At 25.7% G+C, this 22,658-nt stretch overlaps 1 protein-coding gene across 1 annotated transcript; it reads right to left on the reverse strand.

Moving 5' to 3' along the window:
* Positions 1-2,521: 2,521 nt before the first annotated feature.
* LOC109792273 (transcription factor NAI1) lies at positions 2,522-8,814 on the reverse strand. The gene is made up of 4 exons (XM_020351671.3): positions 8,436-8,814; positions 8,124-8,309; positions 3,335-3,685; positions 2,522-2,970 (listed from the first exon to the last, which is right to left on the reverse strand). Exons 1-4 carry the CDS (start codon positions 8,478-8,480, stop codon positions 2,899-2,901), a joined length of 654 nt encoding a protein of 217 aa, XP_020207260.1. The 5' UTR covers positions 8,481-8,814; the 3' UTR covers positions 2,522-2,898.
* Positions 8,815-22,658: the final 13,844 nt, after the last annotated feature.

Below are 22,658 nucleotides of genomic sequence, written 5' to 3' on the forward strand. Positions count from 1 at the left end.
TCATTCCTAGGTTAGTCACACACATGCTTAAATGCCTTCTCGCATTTCAATATCCACACCTCATATATCGATAAATTATATGCATTACCTCCGGTCAATGCCCATGAATATATTGGGCCTCACACAATACATCATATATATATATATATATATATATATATATATATATATATATATATATATATATATATATATATATCACATTTAGTCAATGCATATAAAGATCATACATGCAACATCTCATACATTCTAAATCCATTGGAAAGCTCCCATATAGGGTTACAACTTTCATAAAGACCCCAAGATCAAGTTTGGTCATTTACCCCTACTCCTACAATGCTCGATTCGCCACTACAACATTGGATTTCTATCAGCCTTGTTTTCCCCATCGCTATAGCGCCTAACTGTCACTATAGCGTTGGATCTTTGCTAGTCCTTTTTTTTCATCGTTATATTGCTCATTTTGTCGTTGCACTGTTGTATCTCTATTTGAGCCTCTTATTAGGGGTATTTCCAACGCTCGTGTCAAAATCAATACTCTAGCATTAAGTATATAGTTTTCCCTACTTGTTCATGGTTTCTCCTTCATTTCTCACCTACATTTCACAAGTTTCACTTCTAACACTTGTGGAATGCTCTTTTATGGTGATTTACCCACACCAAAATGACATGCATCCAAATTTACACAATCAATTTCATGTCTTTTTGTATCAAAACTCAATCGGAACCTACCTGCATTCCCAAATTTTCTTCATAAACTCCATCTACAACTTATTTTCATCACAAGATTCGACATGCATCAATATTTAATCATCCATCACCTTAATTAATTCCTCTACATGTTCAAGAAACCCAAACTCCAACTTTAATATGCAAACAATTCAAACCCAACCACGAATTTCAATGATTTTCAATCAAGATTAACCTTCACATATCAATAACAAATCAAACAACTCGGACGAAAATTGAATCCAACTCCTCATATCTAGATTCTAGGCATGGAAAGAAGAGAAAAGAAACGAAAAAGAGGATTCTAGAATTTTACAACCTCCAAACTTCCAAGATAATACCACTCTAATACCACAACTTGTTTTCCTTCTTCCAGGGATCAACCACGGAGAAGGAAGGAAAAAAGAATATTTGAACACAACAATATTCTCAAATATACTCTCAAGGTCAGAAAAAGGGAAAAAAACTTAGTGTCACAAATAAATAAATAAATAAAAATTACAATAATAGATATACTAAAAATAATCTGTCCGATTTTCTTATAAAAATTAGTTATCTAATAATATAATTATAAAATAATTATATATCTTTTTCAATAAAATTAGGTATTGATGCGAGAACTCTGCCTTCATCTAACTCGATCGGCAATAGTGGTGGATAATTGTTTATGATTGGCTAGCACATTATTGAAATGTATCTGTTTGATGAGGGAATCTGACACGATCCTGACGTTCTGAGAACACATATACTTTTAATTACTATTTTCTTGTGAGTCGCTTTTAAAAGTTATATGGGAACGTTAATCGTAGATAATAAAAAAAAATGTCACATGAAAGGAATAAAAAATTCGTTACGTTGCATTGGTTTTTCGTTCTGTTTATTTTTTTTGGTAGTTCAGATATGCACCTTAGCCCCAAGCATGTGAGAATACCTCTTAAGATGATGCCATTGCGAGTATATATGAGAGGAGGATCCGTTCACTGATAAATAATTATAAAATTGTTTTATATATTAATTTAAATTAATGAAATGAAGTATTAAATAGTTTTTAAAAATTTATAGATTTGATATATGTATTAAAAAATTTAAATTTAACAGTTAGATTATTGAAATTTAATATAGAATATAAATTATTGGATGAAGTAAATCTAGATAAACTTAATTCTACAATAAACAGATCCATCATCTATATATATATATATATATATATATATATATATATATATATATATATATATATATATTCATCAAAATTATAATGATAATACTAAAATTCAAACTTAAAATGACATAAATACTAAATATATATATTATATTTATATTTATAATAAATAATTTAAATTAAAATATAAAGTCATTCTTAATTCCAGCAACAAAAAGGTATTTTTAACTATCGACAATTTTGCTAAAATTATAGTCATTGTTGTAAAATGATTTTGTAAAAAAGTAAAGTGAAATGACTATTTATAATACTAGTATTTTAGATGTATTTATGAGAAGTTGTTAATTTTTAATTTTTATAAATTAGAATTTCGACCAATAAAATTTTTTAAGCCTAAAAAGTTGTTTTTTTTAAATGATTATCTTCATAAAAATGCATTGATGCGTCTCTTTTCTTTAAAACAAACTCAGATCATAATTCTAATATTAACTTTTCCAAACTATTTTAATAATCACGGATCATAATTCTAACTATTGTAATTTGGATACACCCCTATTTGGATCATAATTCTAACCATTCCAAACTATTTTAATAAACTCCTATCCATTCTAATTCTAATTTGGATCGAAATCTCCAACAGGAAGTTCACTCCCATTTCTAGTGCCGCCTTATGGATAATACATAATATATAAGAGAGATCTCTTGAAAATAAAAACAAGGAATGGTACCAACATTTTTAACACTCTTTCTAATATATTTTTTCTTACCGGATAGACTTCATGTGAGTTGTACTAATTTAGGGATGGAAGTATGGAACCCATGACCCCTACATGTTTGGTGTAACTTACATGAATTTCACTCCATCAGAAAAAAAAAAAATAAAAAAAAAACAAAAAAAAAAACAAGTGTGTTTAAAAGAATGTGCAAAGAGTGTTTAGCACTTCTTCAAACAGAATTACAATTTGTACTTCATGCATGCACTTGTTTCGCACGTAAATTAGCACAGACTACTGAGTCAAGATTGCTACTCTCAAGGTCTTCACTAGTTCATCCACTGACATCTTGTATCCATCACCCATCTGCATTATATACATATATAATATATATAGCACATCAGAAACTATAGACTAAACTCCTATATTGTTGTGTGTCTAAACATATAAACAAAAGGACACAACCTTTTAAGAAAAAATGATTTAGAACAAAAATATCATGAAAATAATAGTTTACCAAGTTTTAAATCTCAAGAGGGGACAATGCGATCTATATTCAGATATTAATCGATTATCTTATATTGACTTGAAGTATTGATCTCTTTATAGTATATTTGTTTTATAGACTAAACTATTATGAGCGTGAGAGGGTTGAAATAGCATACACAGAATATCAAATTCAAAGTCGTTACAATGGATTGAAAGACATATTAGTTTACAAACTGTGTACCTGAGCAGTGATGGTGATGTCGAGAGTGGATTTTCCAAAGCGCAAGACGCTGCTGTTGACTACAGAGAGATTAATATTTTCAAGGTATGAGAGAACTTTGAGCATGATGCCCTTTTGTTTCTCACAGTGGATTATGATGAGTACGTCCTTCTGTAACACTCTTACTTTGACTTCGGGGGAAATTTCATTTGCTTCACTGTAATGGTAGTTAGAATTCACTTCATTAGAGGTGGTGGAACCATTGTTATTGCTGCAAATGTTGGATTGAACTTCTTGCTCTAACTCTCTCACACGTTGCTCAAGCTGTCTAACGTAGCTGCTAGCTTTGTCCAGAATGGAAGTCTTGTCCATCTAACCATTTACATGTTATATTAACAGTGGAAGTCTTGATCATAGATAGAGCAAAATGATAATATATATGTTAATATAACATAACTAAAGTTTAATCCATCCTTTTAATCTTTGTTTTTAAATTAAATTATAATATTTTATATTGAATTAACAATTAAAAAATAACAGTGTATATCACAATCTAAAGTTGTTTATTATAAAATTAAAATATGATTTATATGTTTAAAAATATTTATTATTTTTTATAATTATAATGTGATTTATATATTTAAAATTTAGTTATGTTAAAAATACCAGAGTTTTTTAAATAAGAGGAGTCTGAAAATAAGGTAAAACAATTATGGCCTTCAAATAATAAAATTCTTATAAAAATTAAGATAACAATCCATTACAGTGGTTTGAGTTTGTATTTAGATAATTCTTTTGAAAATTAATTTATATGATTTAAATGCTTTTTATATATAAATTACACTTTTTCAACTAGTTGTCTATTTTTTTTCAAAATTAATTCAAGATAACATCGATAACTATTTTTCAATTATACTCACATTTATAGCCATTAAAAACAGTTTATACACTATAAAGAGCGAGATAATGATGGAGGCAATTTTAGCATATATTTAGTCTGAATTTTTATTTTCGATTATAATAAATAACTATAAAAATATCAAGTTATTTTCTTTTTTAAAATATTATTTAAAAATATTATTATCTATAACAATTAATAAAAGTGATGTGTTACTTTAGTGTGACATATTTTTTTTACTTTTTTACCTATTAACTTTTTTTTATATAAGCTTTTGACTTATTTATTAACTAATACATACAATTATTTTATTATTACAAAGTTAACTGAACATTCACTTATTTAATATTTTTTAAACAACATAGAGACCATTTTTTCCTTGTAATTATTTTTATAAAAAAAATTTATTAAATCAGAAAAGTCTTTAAATAATATTACCTTATTTTTATTTGTTATTCTTAAATATTCAAATAAGAATAACTTTGAATATATTCTCTCATTTGTATTCTTGTATTATAATTTTTTTATTAATTATAAATATTTTTTATTAAATACAATCTAATTCGTATCAAATATCGTATTTTGACCTGTTGGTTTCAAAATTATTATATAAAAATATAATTAAATTATTTTCCTATTTTCTTTTTGCGGACCCATGTATCCCTGTATTACACGCTCGAACAGGAATTGGGGTTTTCTAAATTGTACGGAAATTGAGAAAAATGATTAAATAAATAACGCAAAAGTGGCTGCCAATTTCAAAAAAGTATAAAGGAGCGGATGAGTGATGACATCAACTAGCTTTATTTCATTTTCATCAGTATCTTTGCGTAAATTACACTCTTAATATTTTAATATTATATACTCTATATATTTCAGAATAAATAAATTGACTAAAGTGTCAATAATATATGATAACTTCAGTTTGAAGCCTCTCGAACGTATTAACTGAACAAGGCACGTTTACCCAGAACCTTGTCTGGCGTCTGGTCCTCCAATAATAATTATTTTTAGTTTTTATACTATTTTTATTTTTTTTATATTATAATTTCATTTGATTTATTTTATAATTTTTATAATTTAAAATAGATATTTTTAGTTTTTATATTTATTTTTTAATTATTTTTGTTCAACAATTTTTAATTTTTTTAATCTTTTAAGTCTTTATATTTAACTTTTTAATTTTTTTAAATTTTTATTATTAATTTTTTAATGTTATGTTTTTTTTAATTATGTTGACGTAATTTTATGATAATATAAAATAGATATCTCAAAAATAAATATACCACGTGAAAATTAAAAAGAAAATATAAAATACTAAGAAGCTTAATTAAGATAAATTTAATAAAATAAATTTGATATAAAAAATATAAAATTAAATATCTCTCTATCTTGTCTATGAAAAACAAAATAATTAACTGTCAAAATTAAAAAATATAAATATAAAAATTAAAAAGATTTATCTTTAATCATAGAGATCAAAAAGAATTTAAAAAAATATGAGTAGGAACTTTAAAATAAATGTCTACTTTAAATTATAAAAAAATTAAAAATTAAAATAAATAAAATTATATAAAGTAAAAAGTATTTTAACAATTTTTTTTATAAAGCCAATAACTAATAACCTCTTTTCTCGTACGTACTGTCGTATATCCTGAATTTATCTCTTGAAAATATTTATTTTATTTATCTATAAATTTTTATTTTCCGTTTCAGTTTTTTTCTCATTAAATAACTTCATATCATCTCACTTTTTCTTTCCTTCAAACAAAATGTTTGCGTGTATTTAATTTTAGGTTACAATTTGATCTGTGATTTTCTGTTGGAAGGAGAATGATAAAAATAGGTGTTACCTTTCCTGCTGTACGGACATTTGTTAGGTGGGTGCAATATTACTTTGGAAGAAATTACCAAAAAAATATAAATAAATAAAAATTCGCGCATAAACACGCAAAGAATTTTACACGCATAAACATGCAAAGAAATCTATCGTTTGAGTGTGTTAATGGAGAACATTTTAATAACACACCTTATCACATTCTCCAATAAATAAGTTCAACTTTAAATATATATATATATATATATATATATATATATATATATATTATTTTAAATAGAATAAAAGATTTTACATGGTTGTAACTTGTAAATTAATTTTAAATTATTATTTATAAAGATTATTATAAAAATGAGAAATACAACTTCTCTTCTCTATTACATGGCACAATTTAGAAGAAAATTATAATTTTTTTATGAGACACGAATTTATTTTTATCTTGTATTATTATTAAAGATTGTACCACTGTGTATTTTTTTATTATTGAATAATGAAAAGATAAATTGATAAATAAATAACACTTTTTTCATCTTTTAAATTCTTCAATTGTCATTTATTATTTTTATTAATATTAGTGTATAAGTTTTGATTTGAAGTAAAATATTCTTTACATCTCAAAATAAGTGTCTTTCTATATTATTTTACATTTATTAAAAATAATAATAAATGAATGAAAGAAAATAATAATTTTATAAATGTAACTTTATAACTAATCTTATTTGTAAAAAACAATGCAACACTAGCTACACAATAACCATTTTATGCATAATACTATTATATTTTTAGGAGTATAAATATAAATAAATAATTAATACTATATTGAAAAGATAATATAACACTTATTTTGAAATAATTTTTTTCTTTTAATGCAACATTTATTATGGGATAATGGGAGTATTATTTCACATTTTTCATAGAAATTTAATGATAAGTCTAAGGGTAAATTTGACATATTCGAATTTTGTTTTATAAATCAATAAAATCAATTAATATAACTATTTGTATTGATACATGTGTTTCACTTAAAAATATTTTTAATAAAGTAAGGAGAATGAATACTTACACTCCGTATATAACAATATCAATTTATATAATTAGGAGAGAAAATTAAAATAAAAATAGATAAAAAATAATGTACATTATTACATGAATTATGAATTATTATGTGTATATGGCATCTGTATAAAAGTTAATAAAAATATCATTAATATGAATACTTAATAACTTATTATTAAATGACTAGAAAAAATTATGAGTGAAGTTCAAATCTCATTAAATTTTATATTATTTATAAGTAATAAAAAAAAAAGTTATGTATAAAAAAACGTGTAGCTAATATATTTACCAAATAAAAATATAAAAAATTACATTGCTAGTATATGTTATTGTATTTTATCACATTAAACATATATTACTTTAATTTATTTTTATAAAAATATTATGTAGAAATATTTTTAAAGAGTGTTAAGAAAATGAGAAATTGATTATGTAATAAGAATGTGAAATAGTTTTATAAACATAATCACAAACTAACGTACGTATATAATAATTAAGTTCGTTAACTTTTATAATATGTATAATTGAAAAAATAAATGTTAGTGTAGCTCCACCTAACACTTTCTAATACTTTTTTTTTCTTATTATTTAAAAATAAAAACTTTTGATGAGATTCTATCATTGGATAAAGAGAAATTTATTAAATAAGATGCAAAATAAAAATTGAGATTTTTAATAAATTTTGATTAATAATAATAAAAATATTAAGAAAAAGAGCTCTGAGCAAAATTTAAAATATCGTCCGAATTATTAAAAAATTATTATTTTTAATAAATTTATTAAAATAATAATAATTTTATAATAAATTTATTAAAAAAAATAATTTTTTAATAATTTGGACGATATTTCGGATTTGGCTTTAGCATTTTCCTAAGAAAAAGTGTTTGATAAAAGACTAACTAAAGAATTATATCAAGGATGATTAATGACATATGATTGAATGATAACGATAACTGTTTATACATAATCATTATACTCTTTGAGAGGATGTAACGACAGTGGTTAATAAAATTGCTGACCTTTTTGAAGCCAGGTATGGTGGCTGAAAGTGCAAGAAACCTCTTAGTGAGTTCTTGTTGTCTCTTCTTTGTGTCGGTCATCTTGGGATCTATGGTCTCAGAAAAAGAATCTCCCTCATCATCACCACCACCAAAGCCAAATTCTTCATCATCAAAACTGAACTCGTTGACGTCATCACCCACTTCCTATGTACAAAAACACACACCAAACAAGAGAGATCCAGAGTTAGATATAGTAGCACCATAATTCACATGATACACATCATTCATAATCATATACTAGTATATATGGTGTGTTGCGCATGCTTTTACCAAATAAGAATCACAAGGCCAATTTTCCCCCGACTCCTCCTCCATCGATCAATTACCGGTTTTGGAGTAGAATTAAGGCTATATATATTTGGTTAAGTAATTTTGAGCAAAGAAAATGGATGAGGATGTGTGAGGAAGAAGAATGAATGAATATGGATAAGAGGTGGGTTACATGGAGTGTGTGTGTACGAGTGAGTGAGAGAGAGAGAGAAATAATGTTAAGGAAATGAAAACTTGATCTAGCAGGTGAAGGTGTGAGGCGAGTGAAGCAATGCACTGTATCAATCGAAAACTATGCGGAAAGTATTTTTATTATTTAATATCCGAAATGGAAAATAATAGGAGCATATATTATAGGGGCAACTAGTGATCGATGAGATACGAGGCAACCATGGTTATATATATCCATGTAATACTCGCCGAACATGCTACTTGCATCTTCACGGTTCAATCCTTCATTTTACACGCGTCAACCATCCAGCCACCCAGGGAGAGTCAGCGTGGTTCGCGTGTTTCAAGTTAGGACAGTACTAATATTTATTATAAAAAAGTAGTATGGGAAGAGTTGGTTTAAAGCTACCTACTAGTCGCATGTTCGGGTATGTATAAGTATAAACGAGAGAAGTTTTGAAGGTTTGTTGTTAAAAAAATGATATTAATATATTTTTTAATATATTCTTTTTAATGTGCATTGTCTAAGTAAGATGAATCACTTGAAGTTTTTTCGCGCCATAACATTTAAGGTTGAGAGATTGTGTAATTTAAAATTTTTAATTAACTGAATTACTTATTCAAATCTTTTGACATTTTAGTATTTAAGATTAAAGAGTTGTGTATTGTCCTAATTTCTGATGGGTTGAGATTGTCTAAAAGATTTTGTACTTTTATTAATGTTACGTTTGGACTCAATTGACTAAGATTGAGTGATTTTCATTAAATTAATTCAGTAAATTATGATCACTTTGGACTATAACGCAAGATTGAGATAAAGAAGTTAAGATTATGATTTATGAGACTATCTTTAATAATGATAATAGTAAGATTTGCAAGGTTATTTTTAAGAGATTCGAGATGTGAACATGTGATTAAATGCAACACGAGTATATAAAAGAACTTTAGGACTAGTATAGACATGTTAATCTATTAAATATTTTAAACTTAGACAATCGCCAAATTTTTTTAGAAATAGACCTCCATATCATAACATAACCAATTCATCTTTATTAATTCAAATTATAAAATTTGGTAAGTTTTGCAACGATTCATCATAAATTCTACACTTAATGGAATCATTTACTAGCAATAAAAAACAACTACCATTACCTAAGATTAACACTTAAACATATTTTTGAATCACAACAAAACCATATATACATGTATGCAAAAACAATACAACTATATATATATATATATATATATATATATATATATATATATATATATATATAAAGAGAGAGAGAGAGAGAAAGTTCAAATAACATCAAAGTAATTTTTACTAACTATTATACGACTTAATAACTTTACATTAAGTGTGAATTTCGTCGACCCAACCATTGAATTATAACTTCATATCACCTTATATATTTATGTAAAAAAATTTGTTAAAATCGAACAATTTAAAGGTAATCAAAATATTAATATTTTCGTATATTTTGAAATGAATATATTTCGTCAATTATATTCTATAAGAATGAGATATCAAATCATTTTGATTAATATAAAATTTTTTATATATAATTTAGGAGTAAGAAACTTTCAATCTAATAGTAAATTTTGAAAATTTCACATTTAATTGAAAGTTATTGAGTAGTAGAATAGTTGGTAAAAGTTACATCGATGTCGTTTGAACATTTCTCATATATATGCATATACATACATATAATATGAGGAGGGATTCATTTATTCCAAGAGTAAGTCTACCTATATTTACTCAACTCAATAACTTATGTTTTACATCAAATTTTAACAATTCAACGGTTAAATTAAAAGTTCTTAATGTATAGATCAAATCTGCAGAGTTTTAAAGGATCTGAAAATTATTTGATACTCTATTTTATTAATTTAAATCACCATATAAAATATTTTTATGATTATTTGTCAATTTGAATCAACGAAATAGGACATCAAATAATTTTTAAAGTTTTTAAAAACTTACAAACTCTATCTTAAATACTTTTAAATAATTTATAATGTTTTTTTAAAATATTTTAAAAATGCATTAAAAACATTTCATATAACAATTAGATCGTTAAAATTTGATATAAAACACGAGTTATTGAGTGAAGTAAGTATAGGTGAACTTACTCTTGAAATAAGTGAGTCCATCTTCTATTTATATATATGTCTGTGTGTACAGAGATCCAAAACTAGAAGGATAATCTTTGGCTGTCGATCAAACATCTGTAACAAAAGGTACAAAAGTAGTCAAGGGTTACACTACTAATAGCATAGCCCACAAAAACTCTAGCCTACCTACAACTAACCCTGCCCAACTCCTATATAAATATGATCATTGCAGTCTAATCATTAGGAAACATGCAAGGGTAAACTAAATATCCAAAGGAATCAACGTAATGCAAATATAGAAGTATAACCAATATACAACTATCATACCACGGGTAAACCAACAATAAAACACCTATCGGTTCACATCATATCATCATAACAAAATGCCTCAACATGACATCAATAAGTAAACACATCATATACATACACCTTAAATAATGCATTATCACACATTCACTTACGAATATATCCTATACCAAGATGGAAAGTCTAAGTGATTTGACCCTACCGAACCAACTAATCATTTTTACGCTTTACATGTCTGTTAGATCGATAACTAAATTAAGATACTAGTCTCTATCACATGATTTCTCAAGTGTTCTCACTTAAATTAAGAAAGTCAAATACCACTATCAAGTATAATATAGCTTGGGTGTAAGTCTACACAACATTAACATTCATTGACCAAGTCATTTATGAAATTAATTGGCTAAGTATCCTTGTAATACCACACACCTCTTCAGTAATCAGTTAAGAATTATAGTCCTCGACTTCATACCTTACTCTAACATTGACTAAGGATCTAGAGGAGACTTTATAATTCACTTCTAGAGTTATCACCTAGGAGGATTTTTCAACAACTAGCCTCCTAGAACGCCACATCAATTCAATATCCACATAATGAGATATTCAACTTTTAAAAATATTTTTTCTTTTAGTCTTTTAATGCATATAGTATTCTTAAAATCAACACCTCAACAACCATCATCTATATGCATTATCTTATGTCAATGGATATAGAGATCCAACAATATTATTAATGCATAGCATATCAATGCATCTTAATTACCAACCATATAATTATCTACACACTCTCTCTAAGGTTCTTGAGAAAATGAGTTTATGAAACTCAGTTTTCAAAAGAAACTTTATATATCTTTTTTCCTTAAAGTCAACTGGACCTTTGATTAAAAAAATTCTCTAAACTATCTAAACTCATGAGAATTCTTTAATTATTAGAACATCTAAACACTCAACACCCAAAATAAGTTACAATTATTAAAAGAAAACAATAATTTAACAAGAAAGTAGATTGTCACAAGTGTTACACGAATAAATCTTCACCAATATTAGACAATTCTAGTTAAAAAGACATGCGAATTTAAACTCATCGTATTATTTTTATAAAAGAAAAAAGAGAGAGAAAAAAAAAAGAGAATTTGTGTGTATCTCTTTGATTCCGACTTGTCGTGTACTTAACAAACTATATTATTGATCTTAATTAATGAATTTTACTTGGAAGTTTAAATGTATTATTGATACTCGTCTATTGTGACATTTATCAAAATAAGAAGCAAAAGCTATTGATGTTGTAGATGGGCAAGAATGAGATCAGGATCAACAACCACAATTGGCGATCAAAACCACAACTATACAACAAACAGAAAATTAGAATGACAGTTGGCCACATGTCTTATCATATATTTATTATTATATATGTCACATTTATGCCTGGGCTGGGCCCATTAAGGGCAAGTAAACCTGACAATTTACTCTATTAAGTATATAGAAAAATCTAGCAGTATCAAAATAACGGTGTAACGTCAATTTTTTTAGCGTGGTGCACGAAATTCAGCAACAAATATTCAATAAAGATGCATCATCTTTGACAAAAGATATTGGATGAGTAGTTTGTATTTTTTGGACCCTATTGGTATGTACGTTAGTGGGACAAATTAGGGCATCTGATTTCTATTTTTTATTTTTAGTTTAAATACAAATTGTATCTGATCAAGACATGATATACGAGATAAAAGTGGATTAATTAAATGTATTGACATAATAAATGTTAATATTATATATATACATTAACATCATAAAATTAAAGAAATATAAAACTATAACGAATATATTTTGTAATATAAAAAAAAATAATATCTATCATCATGTTATATAAATTATATTTTATTATTTTTTAAAAATATACTTTTCTGTGGATAGTTAAGAATGTATTGAAAAAGACTAAATATATCAATAGAAGCCTACTTATAGAATTATTGCATAATGTCACTACAACACAAAAAAATATTTGAAAAATATTATTTAATTGCGTATAAATATTGATAATTTACTTTTACAATATATATATTATTAAATATTGTATATATTTTATGTTATTAAAGACTTGTAATAGTATTTTTTACACAATTAGACAATATTTTTCAAGTATTAACAAAGTGATATTTTTGTAACATTTTAATGATATTAAATTTTTGTTAACTTTATAAAATAATAATTAATTTTAATATAGATGTTACTATTAATTATTATATTTTATGTCGCCTAAACTTTTACAAGTTCCTTAAGAGAAGGTTGAAGATATTCTTAACTAGTCATCATTAATTATATATCAAATATCAAAATTCATTTATCTTAAGTATAATTATATGATTATATACATTCTTTATAAGTCATTTATTTTACTCGATGTGAAATTTTAATTATGGGAAATAATTAGAAATAAAAGAAGTATACTCTTTATGTGATATTTTTTCATTCGATGTCAGATTTGAATTTTAGAAACAATTAAAAAGAATAATATTGAAAAAAAATAATATTACTTATCTATAATAACATTTTTCAAAAAAAAAATGTTACAAAATAAACTTATTTATTATATATATATATATAATAACATTTTAACAAATGTAAGTAGAAAAATGTTGCAAAAAATTAAAATGTAGTAATGTATGAAACTAAGCACAAATTATGAGTTAATATATATAATTTGTGCTTAGTTTCATACATTACTACATTTTAATTTTTTGCAACATTTTTCTTCTTACATTTGTTAAAATGTTATTTTATATATATATATATATATATATATATAAATAAATTTTTTGGATAAAGGAAAACAAAACAATGTGGGACTATGAGTCTTTTGAAATACCTCAAATATACAACAAAATTTTTCACATGTAAGTACTATTCTCCTTTATTTGTTGAGACAACCGCTGCATTAAAATTCATGTATTTTCTGATATCCACAAGCCACAAGTTATAGTAATGTGAGTGACAATGTCACGTAAAGTCCTCTTGCCAACAAGTTTAGAATGAAAATTGCAAGCCTCGGTTACAAGTTTCTCTATTGATCTCTCGACACTTATTTATCTAGATTTAAAAAGAAAATTTAATTATGACCTGAAAAGTATTGTGAAAATCAAAAGTATTTGTAAATTAGTTAATTGTGAAGAGTTGATTTTTTTATGGACTAATGAGCTTTATTTTCTTGCATAATTGATCAAGTCCCGAAGTCCTTAAAGAATGTGGAAAGTGTTGAACCAAATGGGATTCCGCTTAGTGAAATCAAAGAAAAATGAAGGAGAGTCATTGTCAAGAAAGATTTGGCTTAGCCAAATAAAAAATGGTCGAGCATATTTGATTTGGAAAGTAAAGGAAATTCTACCGTAGAAAATTTGCTCCGTCAAATCAGAAAGGATTGAGTTAATTTGGTTTATAGAGTCAAGAATTTTAGAGCCAGAAAGGGTTGGGAAAGATAAAAAGAGCTCAACATATTAGTTTTCTTAGATATGAATAATTCAAATTTTGCTTAACCAAATCGGAAATGGTTAAGCGGATTCATTACTTGAGTCATGCTCTATTTTTTAAATTAAGGGTATAAAAAAGAAAAAGAAAAAAAAGTTTACATATTTATTTTGAATATCTCTTTTAATATATTTTTTTTTTCAATACTTAAGAACTCAATTAATTAATGTACCTAAATAATAAAATAAATATCAAATTACATTAGATTTGATTTGCTACACATTAAATCCCAAATTTGCTACATAATGAAATATACGTAATTATAATAATAAGAATCAAATTTTCTACATAAAAAATCTTAAACTACATATAATAAAATAAATTAAGCGAATAATAAAAATAAGATAATAATAAATAAGAAAAATTAGGCAAATTGATGGGTCAATCCGCCATTTAGCTCAACAGATTGACAAGTTAGATGAGACGAGTCAAGATATCCGACCCGACCTGCCAATTTTTGGCGGGCCAATAGATCTGCCTGAGGGTTACAATTGGTTTTGCCATCCTAGCACCAATCAATACCAATCTTTTTTTATGTAAACTAATTTAAGTCGCGTTTGATTTTTTTTTTTTTAAGGATATGAGAAGATTTAAAAAATTAGAAAAATGACTAAGTTTAAAAAAAAAATACTATAATTATGAAAGGTGAATCAGTTAATGCAAGTCCAACATAATGTTGGTATAGTGAATGAATGAACTTAAAATTTTAATCTAAATTTCAAACAATGAAGTGTGAACTCATTATCTTTATTGTTTCTTTGATGCAAGTTGATACATAAGCACTTTGGATTTAATAAGATCAAATAATATAGGATTTTTTAGTCTTTTTCGGTACTTTTAATATACAATAAAAGATTCTTAGCATGAGTGTTATTCTCTCTTATTATTTTAGACCATCATTGGATTAAAAGTCATATTTTTCCATGTATAAGCCTTATATTTATACAATTGACAATGTGATGGAAGGTTTCTTTGCTAAAAGTCCCAACTTAATTTATGGTCTCAAGTTCTAGTATTGGACATGTAACTATATTAAATACTTATAATAGAGTTTTGCTCAAAGTTTCTTTGGTGCAAGTTTATACACAAACACTTTGGAGTTTGTAACTAGGGATGACAACGGGGAGGGTCAGGTACGGGTTTCATGATACACGTCCCCGTTCTCGCAAGTCAAACCCATCCTCGTCCCCGTTCCCGCAAGTCAAACTCATCCTCGTCCCCGTTCCTGCAAATCAAACCCATCCTCGTCCCCGTCCCCGTACTCGTCGGGTATGTGATTTTCATCCCCATCCCTGTCCCTGTCGGGTATCGGGTATACTCGTACCCGTCAATTTTTTTTTTCTGTAAAAAAATATGATATTTTTAAATTACTTTTTTATTATATTATAATTATAATTAAGTTATTTATCTATCTCATACTATAATAAATAATCACACATAAAAAAATATTAAAATTTTTTAATATAATTAAATTGAAAGTGGGTATTAAATTAAAAATGGGAACGAGGACGGGGACGGGGACGGATACGGGTATGGGACGGGTAAGTACATATTGATAAGTGCTATGATTTCATTATGTTTATGGCCTAGTTTGAAGCACTTATATACATTTTCCTTGCTTTAGACCTTGTTTTTAACTCAAAACATATGTAAATTATTAGGTGATCATATTTTGTCTTTGAATCATGTTTTTAGGTAACTTACAAGTATTTGGTTGTTGTTTTGTAGTTTTGGAGAAAGCTAGGAAAGAAGGAAGGAAGTCAAGCACAAAGTGGTGAATTTGAAGTTGAAGGAATTTTTGGTTTAAGTCCCCAGGCTAAGCCCCAGATCCAGGCTTAGCCTCAGCTTGACAGAGAGTCCCTGGAACAAAAATTCAATCTTCACGATGAGCGTGGAACTGAGGCTGAGCGTGGGAGTCTCAGAACCTCATTTCACTCCATACCTATCCTCAAGCTTAGCGTGGCTTCTCACGCTTAGCGTGGATTGTGCTGACATGTCAGTATTCACATAAGACAAAAGCTTTTATGACCTAAAAGTGGGATTTTCGAGGAGAGAAGCAAGGAGGATCATTCTTGGAGTTTGTGTGGCGGCTGTGGAGCTCTGGAACCTTCAAGATCAAGCTTCTTCCTTTCTTCATCATTTGTAGAGTTCTACATGTCTATGTATAGCTAAACTCACCCTTGTTGGGGTTTGATGTAACTAAACCCATTCTCATGTGTAAACTCTAAGCTATCAATCTAAGTTGTTATTCAGTTTTATTGCTCTTTTTATGTGCATAATGCTTGTTATGGCTTGATCACCCTTAACTTGAACTTAAGGTTTTTAAGAGATTGAGAAATGATTTTAAACCTTTGACTTGAAATAGAGCAGCTAATGGTGCTTATTGCTAGAGATAGAGTAAATGCCATTGGTCTTTCTTAAGCTCTTGTTTTTAAAGCTGGTTTCTTGGTTAAACTATGCAAGAGATTGATAGTTTAGGTTAGCAACTTAGATGTCAACTTGTAAGAGATTAGGGTTGGTTACTTTTGAGAGTGATTGATAAATTCTGAATAATAATTATTGTGAACTTAGTGATAAACATGAGAGGAAGGTTTAGTGAAGTCAAACCCCAACAACTTATTAATATTGCATTAGAATCAAGTTTTGCACTCTAAGTGTTTACCAAAATACCAAAAAGAATTGTTATTGCTTGTTTACATTATTTACTACAGCAAATTAAACTCTTATTTCTTTTTGGTAGCTTAGTTAGTATAACAAGTGAAATTGTAAAGTGTTGCGCAAGTCCCTTGGGAGACGATACTCATACTTTCATTGAACTACTTATACGATATGGTACACTTGCCAAAGGAGATAACACATATCCATACCCGTACCCGTATCCGATTTAATATATCGGGTTTTACCCGTACCCATACCCATACCCGATCAAACCGGGTATTCCACGTCAAAGTCGGGACGGGTTCAAGTATTACCCGCAGGTACGGGTATATTTGTCATCCCTATTTGTAACACCCCAAACACACTATAATAGGAGGGATCTAGAGATTTTTATAAGTATGAGATTATATAATTGAGGATCATTTATAGAAATGAAATTGTACTACTTATACCAACAAGATGCATCTACTTTTGGTAACTCATCAATTAAGAACTTCACAGTTAAATATGCTTGACTTAGAGCAAATTAGGAATGGGTAACCTTTTAGGAAGTTTTCAAAAAAGTGTGCAAGTGAGAAAAAACAACTGAAAAGTCTTGCGTTAATTTGTGGGATCAATCATTGATCCTAAAAACAAACGACCATCTCAGAAAGGGTTGCTTACGAAGGGTTTTGATTGGTGAAGAATTCTTAACAACGAAGATTTGTGTGAAGTGTCATTGTATAAAATGTTTTGAAGTGGAGTCGTTATTGAAATGTCAAATCTGAGGAGTGTATAGAGTTAGCAAAATCAAATAATATAGGACTTTTGAGTCTTTTTAAGTACCTCTAATATACAATAGAAGATTCTAAGCATGAGTGTTATTCTCTCTTATTTGTTAAGACCATCATTAGATTAAAAGCCATATTGTTCCATGCATAAGACTTACTTTATATAATTGACAATGTCATATAGTTTCTTTGTTGAAAGTCCCAACTTAATTTATGGTTTCGAGTTCAAGTCTTAAACATGTAACTATATTAAATACTTAAAAAAGTGTTTTGTCACTCATGAGAAATGATAGCAACACACTATCTAACACTCCTTTAAACACAAATTTTGGTGTGTCACACATCCTATTTAATATTTGTTTCTCTCTTGATTTTGTAAATTTCAATAAATTCTAGCTAATGAGAGTGAGTGTATTAAAAGGTGTGTGTTGGAGAGTTTGTTGCTAGCATTCGTCACTCATATATAGTAGTCACACAAATTTTGGTATGTCACACATCCTATTTAATATTTGTTTCTCTCTTGATTTTGTAAATTTCAATAAATTCTAACTAATGAGAGTGAGTGTATTAAAAGGTGTGTGTTGGAGAGTTTGTTGCTAGCATTCTTCACTCATATATAGTAGTCTTACCTAACTCAAAGAGAAATATCTTTACAATTCTATGGTTACAATATGTTTAGGAAAGGTTATTTTGAGAAATTGAAGTTTTTGTTTAGTAAAATTGTTATTTCAAAATAATTTATTTTAATTACAATTCATAAAAAATGAAAATAAATTATTTTTATGTAAGTGAAAGTTTTTATTTTTTTTCTCCTAAAATTGATTTAATGTGTTATGTAACAACTAATTTTTATTATTATATCTAAAGAAAATTAATATACTTTAAAACTAGTATTCAAAAAAATTTCCTTAACAAAAATTTATTTTAATCATAATTTATTATAATAATAATTGATTATATATACTAGTAAGAAAGAGATACTTTGTGTTTTTAATTTTCTAAATTAAAAATAAATAAAAAGAGATGATTTAGTGGGTAGTTGTTAGTAGTTATTTAAATAGAGTGAGAGGTTGTAATGTGAAGGATTGAAAAGTATGTGTTAATGTTCTATTTTTTTTCTTAACAATAAGGAATAGAATTATCTTATAAAAAGTGGAAACTAAAATGGTTATAAAAAAAAATTCTCTTTAAAGATACTTATATAATTGATTATTGTAATAATTATTTTTTAAAATAAAAAATTAAGTTATATCAAAAGCATGTGTAAAGTGCTCGTGGAAAAGCTTGATTTACTTGACTTTGTGTTGAACTATGGTTAATTGAAATGAACAAGATAAATCAACTAATAGTGACCAATAACTAATTATATTCTCTATAATAAAATGCATTTTTAGTGATATTTAATATAATTTTTAGTGACAATAAAAATTGTTACAAAATCTTTTACCAGCGTATTCACATTAGTTATTGTATGTTGTGTTGCTAAAATATTTACTAGTAATTATTCTATATGCTGGTAAAGACTCTTATAATGGTTAGAAAAAAGTGTATAAGTTTTTTTGGTATTTTTTTTACTGACATTTAGTATTAAATGAAATAAGTTTAAGTAGACTTACTTTTGGAGTAAATGGACACCTCCTTTGATTGAATAGATTATTTTTAAAGAATGCAAAACAACTTCCCACCGATTCGACTTTATATATCCCGAATTGTTTCGCACATGTGAAACTTCCTTATGGTGTGTTTGGATACATAATTTTAATGGAACAATTTAATATCTTTTTGAAGAATTTTAAGTATTTTAGTGTAAAATATTTTGTTTAGATGAAGAATTTATAAAGAATTAAAAATTCAAGTATTTGTAAAATTCTTTAAAGATGCCAAATTTTAAATTTTCCCAAAAAAATAAGCATATAAAATTCTTTTTTTTTTCTTACCTCCCTATATTCTCTTTCAAAGTCGACATAAAAAATACTAATAATTTTTTTTAACCATTGAACATTCAAAAATATTTTTTAAATTATCAATTATTATTCAACAATAAATTTTAAAATTATTAGTTTTATAAAATTAATATTTGTAAAAATTAACTTGTCCAAATAACATATTTAAAGAATAATGGAAATTAAAATCAAAGACATTTAAATTCTAAGAATTTCAAGTTTCTTGAATTTCTAAAATTTTTCGTCCAAACACAGTATTAGAGTTTGGTTGAACGATGAATTTAAATAAAGTAATTTATTTTTTTAACATTTATGAAATTTCATAAATGTAGAATTTTAAATTCTTCAAAAAAATAAGTAAGAATTTTAAATTCTTCATATTTTTTTAAAAGTCGACATAAAAAATATTAATAATTTTTTAATTATTAAATATTCAAACATATTTTTTAAATTGTTAAATATTATATCTAATATTAATTTTTAAAATTTTAATATTTAAAAATTGGTTTATATTTATTTTTATAAAATTTAATTTTGAAATCTCTCTCTATATATATAATCAATTTTACCCATAATAAAAATTAAATTACTATATCCTTGCTAAAACTTTAAAATTAAAAAAAATAAATTAACTTATTTAAACTAAGTATTTAAAAAATTGATAAAAAGTTAAAATCAAAATAATTTAAATTTAAATTTCTAAATTTCTACGATCAAGCACACCATTACAGTTTTCTATCCACTTTCTTAATTAGGTTATCCTATTTCTTTGTCTACAAACGATAGTTAGTTGGCCACTTGCATTTTACATATATCTTATTTCTTCTAGCTCCGGATAACGTGAAGAAATGGGTGAAATGAAAAATTTTAAAAATGTAGAATGTAAACAAATGCCACCTTTGATTAGAAAATAGGACAAAACTATCTGACTAATTAAATGGAGATGATTTATTGGAAGACAGTGATTGTTCGTTGATCGTTCACACTTTATCATACTTATAACACTATATCCTTAATATATACAAAGTTTAATAAAAATGAGCCACTCACGCAACATCTATTCTATAACTGCAGACGCAAACTCATACATGGTGTACTTTAATCACGAGATTAAATTTTATATATATATATATAACGTGATATAACTCTTTTTCTGCCAGAGTTATCTTTATAAAAATAAAGTTATGCATATGATTACGACTTTATAACTAAATCAGAAACCGAATATTATTTTTTATTAAAAAGGAAAATATCAAATCATTTAAACTAATAAATTAGTTCATGATATTAAATTTAGAAAATTGATGAGTGTCAATTTTTCTTAGATAATTCGGATAAATACAATAACTTTTAGCCCACGAGATAGTTTATTTATATACAAAATCAAATGAAGTTATAAAAGAATTCATTTTACCGAACAAGTGCACGAAAATATATATAAAAAATAACTTATAAGAATTATAAATTCTTTTATGAGTTCAAATAAATTTTATAAAAGCTTTAGAAGCTTCCTTATTTTTTTTACTCGGTTAGCAATACCATATTGGAAGTTAGTGATATATAAAGTGTTATTATACATATAATATTATATATATATATATAATTATATATATATATATATATATATATATATTATTTTAGTGTTAATTTTAAATAAAATTTAATAACATATATTATATGTTATTATATATATATATATATATTATATTTATAAAATAGATAAAAAAATAATTTTTAGTACTAAAATGTTAAATCATTATAGGATATGTCACGATATTTTTTTTAAGTGTCTGTGAGTATATTCTTATGATCTACGACATGTATGCATGATCTTTTTGATCAACTTTAAATTTTATTCAAAATAATTATTAATTTTATTTATTTATTTTAAAATTACTATAACAAAATTTATTATTATTGATAATTATTTAACGACAATAAATTAATTGTCTCTATTTTATTATCTAATAAAAATATTAATAACTGATATATAATGATCACTAAAAATGTATTTATATCACATCAAAATTTATTATTAGCGATAATTATTTATTAGAAAAAATTTAAGTCTCATATGGACTAGAGATAAAATAATTAAATAGTATATAAGTGGATAATAATTCTCACCTTACAAGTTTATTTTGTAGGATTAAGTTAAACTTATAACTTACTATTCTAAGTTGAGATTACTTACCATTACCAAACTCAATAGTACTAAACATTATCGGGTGTATTGGGAAAAATCTTAAACATCAATTAGAGAGGTAATTAAAGAGTATTTGTACTCATTTTATAAGTCTCATATTGACTAAAAATAAGATAATTAAAGAGTATTATGAATCATTTCTTAAACTTTTAGTGGGAATAGCAAAAAAATACTAAATGTCAGTAAAAAAAAATACCAAAAAAACTTATACACTTTTTTCTAACCATTGAATTAAAAATTCTTAATACATAGATCAAGTTTGTAAATTTTTAAAAAAATTTAAAAACTATTTCATATTTTGTTTCATTAATTCAAATTGGATAATTATAAAAATATTTTATAGGTTGATTTGAATTTAAGAAACAAAGTATGAAATAGTTTTCAATTTTTAAATATTTACAGACTTGATCTATATTAAAAAATTTAAATTCAATGATTGAATCGTTAAAATTTCATATACAACATGAATCATTGAATAAAGTAAATTTAAGTAATCTTACTCTTACAATAAGTGAATCCATATTTAATTAAT

The sequence above is a fragment of the Cajanus cajan genome, chromosome 5, assembly GCF_000230855.2.
Source record: "Cajanus cajan strain Asha chromosome 5, NIPB_CcT2T_4, whole genome shotgun sequence".
Taxonomy (NCBI): domain Eukaryota; kingdom Viridiplantae; phylum Streptophyta; class Magnoliopsida; order Fabales; family Fabaceae; genus Cajanus; species Cajanus cajan.